The following is a 7,500-nucleotide window of genomic DNA, read 5'->3' as shown; positions in this document are numbered from 1 at the left end:
ATTATAGATACAAGAATACATGTAACACCGACCAACATTATAGATACAAGAACACATGTAACACTGATCAACATTATAGATACAAGAATACATGTAACACCGACCAACATTATAGATACAAGAACGCATGTAACACTGATCAACATTATAGATACAAGAATACATGTAACACTGATCAACATTATAGATACAAGAACACATGTAACACTGATCAACATTATAGATACAAGAATACATGTAACACTGACTAACATTATAGATACAAGAATAAATGTAGCACTGATCAACATTATAGATACAAGAACACATGTAACACTGATCAACATTATAGACACAAGAACACATGTAACACTGATCAACATTATAGATACAAGAATACATGTAACACTGATCAACATTATAGATACAAGAACACATGTAACACTGATCAACATTATAGATACAAGAATACATGTAACACTGACTAACATTATAGATACAAGAATAAATGTAGCACTGATCAACATTATAGATACAAGAATACATCTAACACTGCTCAACATTATAGATACAAGAATACATGTAACACTGATCAACACTATAGATACAAGAATACATTATCAAATGGAATAGAGACCTTCTGATTCAGAACATTCTGTGCTTATCTGAAACAATGTGTTAAGTCTGTTAACTCCCGTCTCTAGCTTGTGCCATTTAACAGCACTCAAGCTCTTCCTCCTGCCTGCCCCTAAATCAGAGACGGAAAGATTTCCTCCCGTATTCCCTGGCTGAAGCATCCATCGACAGCTAGCGGTTTCCCCCTGTTGCCCTGAGAAAGGAACTGCTTGTCAATTAGGACCCTTCAGTGACAATTCACGGGTGAACTCATCTGCAATAAGGCAGTTCTGGACTTCAAACTATGACAGATCCAGCCATTACAGTACTAACCATAACAGAGACACACACTCACTCAACATATCTTCACACTAACGCCTTTATCTGTGAGGCAGGATACATTCTCTGCTGCTGCCCTGTGTGTGTGTGTGTGTACTCTGTTTTATCCACCACCACCACAACCCCTGATCATATTTGTCCATCTTCCTGCCAAACCAATGGAACATTCTAAATATGTCTGCTGCACAATCCATCTCAATTTTCTAAATCTATTAACTTTCTTTGTGTGGCCTGCCTCCCCTAACGCCCGATCTTTAAAACCCGTGGTTGTTCAACACTTATGATAACGGCAACAGGGGATTTAGAAGATCCAGCCCATTTATCTCCTGACCCCTCCTCTGCACAGACATGACGCGGCTAAATGAAAAATGGACACGGTTTAAAACGTATTGATTCCAGCTTTAAACAAAGGTACACTCAATATTATTTAGCTCTAAATACATCTTTGTTATCTGTGCCCGAGTGGTAGTTACAGCTACGTCCTCGTAATCAGACATAAAAATAATAGAGCAATTCTCCTTGAATTGACCCAGACAAGCTTGTTTGGGACCCTTGTCCAAGTGATGCATATTCAGGCTGTAAATAATGTGTGAGTAAGGTTCAAAGCTGATGACTGGCTGGCTTACTTTAGGATACTATTAGGGACAAAAGTGTTTGTGGTCCTCAATGACCTGAGGAGTGGATTTAACACAAGTTCAAACGATGCAAGTGATTTCAAGAATGCACAGCAGCAAATAACTTAGTGCCTTTGAATGGGGTATGGTACTAGGTGCCAGGCGCACCGGTTTGTGTCAACAACTACAACGCTGCTGGGATTTTCCCGCTCAACAGTTTCCTGTGTGTATCAAGAATGGTCCACCACCCAAAGGACATCAAGCCTACTTGACACAACTGTGGGAAGCATTGGAGTCAACATGGGCCAGCATCCCTGTGGAACGCTTTCGACACCTTGTAGAGTCCATGCCCCGAAGAATTGAGGCTGTTCTGAGGGCAACTCAATATTAGGAAGGTGTTCCTAATGTTTGGTATACTCAGTGTATATCAGCAGAAAGGAAGAGGCGAAGCGAAAGGGTTCACTCTCACCAAAACCTGTCCAAAATAATCCCAATGCATTTCTATGGGCTTAAGCTACCTTCCCGCCTTTGGGAAACTACTCCGGGCCGAGACGTGAGCATTTTGTCATTATATACAGATCTTTCACTTAAACCTATGGTTGTCTAGCAATGACCAACAACCAATTTGACAGAGCTGAGGCAAATGTTATACAATCACAGGTGTGGAAAGCTCTTAGAGACTTACCCAGAAAGACTTGCAGTTGTAATACTGACTCAGGGGTGTGAATACTTATGTAAATGAGATATTCCTGTATTTAATTTTCAATATATTTGCAAAAAGTTCTAAAATCATATTTCACTTTGTCACTATGGGGTATTGTGTGTACATGGGTGAGAATTATTATTTTTTTAATCAATGTTAAATTCAGGCCTTAACACAAAATGTGGAATAAGTCAAGGGGTATGAATACTTACTGAAGGCACTGTACATGCTATATTAATTCCTAGCATCTATTAGGCCTACATTGTACAGAAATGGTAAGGTTCAAAACAGAACACATCCACCTAATAAAACAATATCAATATACAATTTTTTAAAATAATTTATTGCATTGTGCAAGGTTTGGTTAAACAGCCTTAACATTGTTGTTCATATTTATTAGTCAATGTAATGACTTAGTAGATATCAAGTCATTGACACATTCTTAAAAACAACAGTTGCCTAATCATTTAGAATAAATACAATGTAACGAATCAGTTAACACTATTTATCACACACTAAGACAACACTACTATTTATCACGCACACCAAGACAACACTATCAGTTAAAGTAGGTTATAGATTCAGTACATAGGCTGCATAAAGAGTATTTGTTTCTTGTATGTACTGCAGAGACCCAATCTGCTCACCTTCATAAGAAAAAACGTATCATACATTCAGTAAAATAGTGACAAGATTTTAGATATAGTACAAAACAGAGATAATTCACTCGAAATAGTAATTGACATGACAGACGTCTACCTTACATTTAAGTCACTTTATAGCGCTATAATCCCATCTTGACGTTTTGATGAATCGTCTACACCTAAAGCCATGGTAAGTGGGAAAGTATATACATTTGTATTTTGTAGTGAACTATCCCTTAAACGTCCAGAAAATAAATCTGAAACTGCATGCAAACTAAAAACTCTGCCCAGCATCTGGCTGTATCTAGCGGAGTGTCAATGTCTGGAGCTCTTACACCTTCGAATTGATGCTTCCTACATCGTCTTGTTTGTCCGCTGTAACAGTCAGCCAAATACCCCCCCCCACCCACCACCTCAGTGTTCTGGTGAAATATGGCTGATCCCCCAGGTAAGGGCTATACATTGGGAGTAGTGAAAAGGGTGAGTTACCCCCATAAAGCATAATGCAATGAGTTTGAGAAAGGCGCGACACAGCCAGGCAAACCATTATCATCAATCAGCGACACTGAGCCAGGTGAACAGAGAGGTGGTGGGTGCGAGCGAAGGTCCGGAGGCAGCGGGGGCAGGAGTACGGTCTCTCCCCAGTGTGGGTCCTCATGTGAGTTTTAAGGTGGCCGACCAAGCGGAAGCTCTTGTCACACTCCTGGCAGGGAAAGGGACGTGAACCATTGTGGATCCTCATGTGTTTCCCCAGATCCCCTGAAGAGGTATAGCAGCCGTGGCAGACAGAACATTCATACGGCTTCTCTCCAGTGTGGGTGCGTATGTGTTTTGTGAGATCTCCAGACTGAGCAAAGCTCTTGCTGCACTCCGAACAGACGTATGGTCTCTCACCTGTGTGAGTGCGTTGGTGGTTCTTCAGATGTTCCAGTCGAATGAACTGCTTGCTGCACACTGTGCAGTGGTAAGGCCTCTCGCCGGTGTGTGAGCGCATGTGTGTCTTCAACGCCCCAATGTCTATCACCTTCAGGCCGCACTCCCCACACTGGTGGCCTTTCTCATTGTTGTGGATCTTTAGGTGAAGCCTCAGGTTTCTCTTGATAGAGAAGTCTTTACCACACTCTGTGCAGTGAAAGGGTTTCTCCCCTGTGTGAGAGCGTAGGTGAATGGTCAGACTAGACTTGTATCCAAACTGCCGGTCACAGTGGGAGCAGGAGTACTGCTTTTTGCCAGAATGAGTGGTCATGTGACTCCTGAGACCCTTCATACGGGCAAAATCCTTCCCGCATTCCTGGCATTTGAATGCCTTGACTCCAGAGTGTATCAGCAGGTGTTTGCGTAAACTGCCGCTCTCAGCAAATCTTTTGCCACACTCCTTGCAGGCATAAGGCTTCTCTCCGGTGTGAATTCGCATGTGAATGTTCAGGCTCTGAGGACTACAGAGGATCTTGCCACACTCTGAGCAATGGAAGCCGACATCCAGACAAACCACAGGCTTAATGTCCTGAGGTTCAGTGCCCTCTGGTTCGTGACACTGGTGAGGTCCCAGTCCCCAACAATTCTTGAAGCTCTTCCCACAATCGGCACAACTGAGGTGTCCATTGGTGCTGACAACAGCCATTTTGTGTGAAAGCTCACAGTGGTTTTGCAGACTGCCCAGGTACCTGAATCTGCGGGCACACTGTGGGCAGGTGTAGAGTTTCACCGAAACCCTGTGGGGACGGGCAGGTTTCCGGGGAGTGGCTGAAGGGTGGATCTGGCGGGTGTGGATGCTAAGCAGCCGTGGGGTTTGGAACATGAGGCTACAGTGGAGGCAGCTGTGTGTTGGGACCGTCTCTGTTCCACTGCTCTTTGAAAAACTGTTTCTCAACATGGCTAGATACTCCTTCTGGTGGTTCCACTTGATGTGCTTCTCCAGGAAGGAATGGTCAGTGAAGGAGATGGTGCAGTATGTGCAAGGAAAGAACTGAGGAGAAGAGACTGAGGGAGAGGGAGAGTGGTAGAAGCAGGGGTAGAAAAAGACAAAGGGAGAATACTAGATGGTTATAATAAGGAGTATTTTTGACCTGACTCTTTTTATTGTTATTATTGCTATTGACTGATGTACTGCGTAGTTGAGGGCGCTAGCGCATAAGCCTTTCACTGCACCTTTTATACCTGCTGTAAACTGTGTATGTGACGAATAAAATGTGATTTGATTTACAGAAGAGGGACATGAAAACCAAAATAAGAAACAATATAATTCCAAAAGTAAACGAGAGTAGTCTTATAGTTTCATGATGAATCTTAAATTCAAAGTCGATATCAAATAGCCATTTAGCCTAGTCAGTCAATATCAAATATTCAAGCAAATTTTAAGATTACACAGATTTTAAAGATGGGTGTGCATGCATACCTCTGTTGCTGTCTGTATCCCTCCTGTCTTCGGTGTCCTCATCTGTGTTTTCTTCACCCACATTCTCCTCCTTCATGAAACACACTTGAGTTTCTCTCTTAACCACCACCTTATGTATTTCAGAATCAGAATCATACTCCGCTTTTATCTCTACTGTTCCTTGGCTAATGTAAACGGAATCTGTTTCAGTCTTGGTTATGACGGATCCAGAATCCTTGTGGAGTGCTCTAGAATCCAAGCAATGACTTTGCACTTCAAAGTCTGCTGGTTCCTCTTTAATTTGGATGGAGTTGGAAGTGACCCCTTTCGTGTTGGGAGAGGGAGCTTGGCTAATGTCTGGTTCTTCTCTTTTGCAGTTAACATCATCTGACTGTGTTTCACACTCTGTTTTGATGGGGTCTCGATGGTGTTTAGACCTCTTGATTTTGTGTTGCTTTTTCACAGGTTTGTTCTTCATCTTGTTGACTAGTGTGTCTCTGCTAAGGTCAACACCTTCCCATTACTTTACATTCTGTGGAGAAAAGACCATGTTTGATTGAACATCACCCTTACAGAGAGCTACCAGGGATCATAATAACCCATCCAACATGTAAAAAGTAAGAAACCCCAATTCTGCATTAGCTATGCTGAAGTCTGGTTTAGTAACTCTCAATAGCCTACTACTTCATAGCCTTCCATTACACCGCATTATCATCATTACCACGGTCAAATGGACATCCTGCTAGCATGCAGAGTAACTTTTGGTTACAACCTAACTAGCTATATTTTTACGCCGTCGTTGGTAACCTTTATACGCTTGCATAGTTGTAGCAAGATAGCTAAACGTGTCTGTTAGCTAACGTTACCTTGCTACTTTGTAAGATTGTCACCCACCAAATGTAGCTATCTTGATTATGAAGCCAACCACGAGAGGAAAAGGTTGTGTTTCTCGTATAAATGCTCACGGATAAAAAAAAAGCAGCCTAGCAAAGTTTTGAAAATAGCTTTGCTAGCTACCTTATTTCTGATTGTTGTCATCTGAAACAGAGGCGGAAGAGGAAGCGAGACATCCCACTCCCTAAGTATTCTGGTTCATCTACGGTCAATGAACTAAGCAGACCAGACCAAACTGCTAATGCATTGGAGAGCCACCACGTTAAGAAGACCGGAACTGACCATTTTATTTAAATGATCAACGGCCTGAGTGGGACATCATTATTTATCCACCATCTTTAATCGGAAAGACGCTGCATTTCCTGGATTGTTATCGTCATGAAACCTGTCCAATCAGGCAAAGGTCCCTGGGTCATGTGCGACTGATTCGACTGATTCATTCTAGCCACATTCATTCTCGACAAAAAGTATCTGCCATAGAGAACGATGAAGGCCTCTAGTGGCCAACAGGCCGAATTAGCATGGCCAGCACAATTGAGCGATTCCACCATTTTAATGTAGCCAACTGGGTGGGACTTACAACTTCATTGGCTGATCACTCCTGGAGACCCTGTTGCAGTCATGTCCAACCAGGCCATCAGGAGGGATCAGCCAATTGTGAAGAAGAAAATTGACCACCTCAAAATGGAGATTACTGCAATGTCGCTGCCCATACTGTCACAGACACTATAATCACAGATAGAACAACGAGCCAGATATTTTACTGGATGTAAACGTGAAGCATCCGGTTGGCGTTTCTACTCACTACAAAATATGGTGAAGAGATGAAGCCCAGTGGCCAGAAGTAGGAGAAGATGGAGCGAGATGGATTTTGTCCAACATTCTGCAAATGTTCTAATCAATGAAGCATTTTATCTCCATACAGTTTTCTGTTTCCAAAACTAGAATCCGTAACAGTATATATCCGTAACAAGGTATTTTGTAGACTTGACCCTTTGCCAAAGTTTTGCAAAAATGGTGTTGTTTAGAAGGAGTGCAAGGGCAAATTGAGTTATTACACATGCACATTTCACAGAGTTGGTGTTCCCTAATGGAAATAGGCAAATAAATGCTAGAACGTGCCAATAGGATCTCACTAGCTCGTGCTTAGCTCTGCCCACCTCCTTGCTTGTTCTGCCCACTATGATCAATTTGCTCCCATTGGAAACAACAGGCTCTGGTCTATCTTGGGTTAGTTATAAAAAAAATATTTGCTGTAATAGCACATATACAAAGATGAGTCTTCTATCTATCTCTATGTTATCAGCACAGAAAGGGGAAAGTTACAAGTACACTACA

At 42.2% G+C, this 7,500-nt stretch overlaps 1 protein-coding gene across 4 annotated transcripts; it reads right to left on the bottom strand.

Annotated features, from left to right (window-relative positions):
- Positions 1-2,572: 2,572 nt before the first annotated feature.
- On the bottom strand, positions 2,573-6,738 carry LOC115176711 (gastrula zinc finger protein XlCGF57.1-like). Of its 4 annotated transcripts, none has more exons than XM_029736917.1 (3): positions 6,135-6,738; positions 5,290-5,800; positions 2,573-4,874 (listed from the first exon to the last, which is right to left on the bottom strand). In XM_029736917.1, exons 2-3 carry the CDS (start codon positions 5,744-5,746, stop codon positions 3,451-3,453), a joined length of 1,881 nt encoding a protein of 626 aa, XP_029592777.1. In that variant the 5' UTR covers positions 5,747-5,800; positions 6,135-6,738; the 3' UTR covers positions 2,573-3,450. The 4 variants fall into 4 exon arrangements, with proteins under 4 accessions (XP_029592777.1, XP_029592778.1, XP_029592775.1 ...); XM_029736918.1 differs by having other exon boundaries at positions 6,445-6,738; XM_029736915.1 differs by having other exon boundaries at positions 6,163-6,737.
- Positions 6,739-7,500: the final 762 nt, after the last annotated feature.

The sequence above is a fragment of the Salmo trutta genome, chromosome 37, assembly GCF_901001165.1.
Source record: "Salmo trutta chromosome 37, fSalTru1.1, whole genome shotgun sequence".
NCBI lineage: Eukaryota > Metazoa > Chordata > Actinopteri > Salmoniformes > Salmonidae > Salmo > Salmo trutta.
This window is presented reverse-complemented; position numbering and strand designations above follow the sequence as displayed.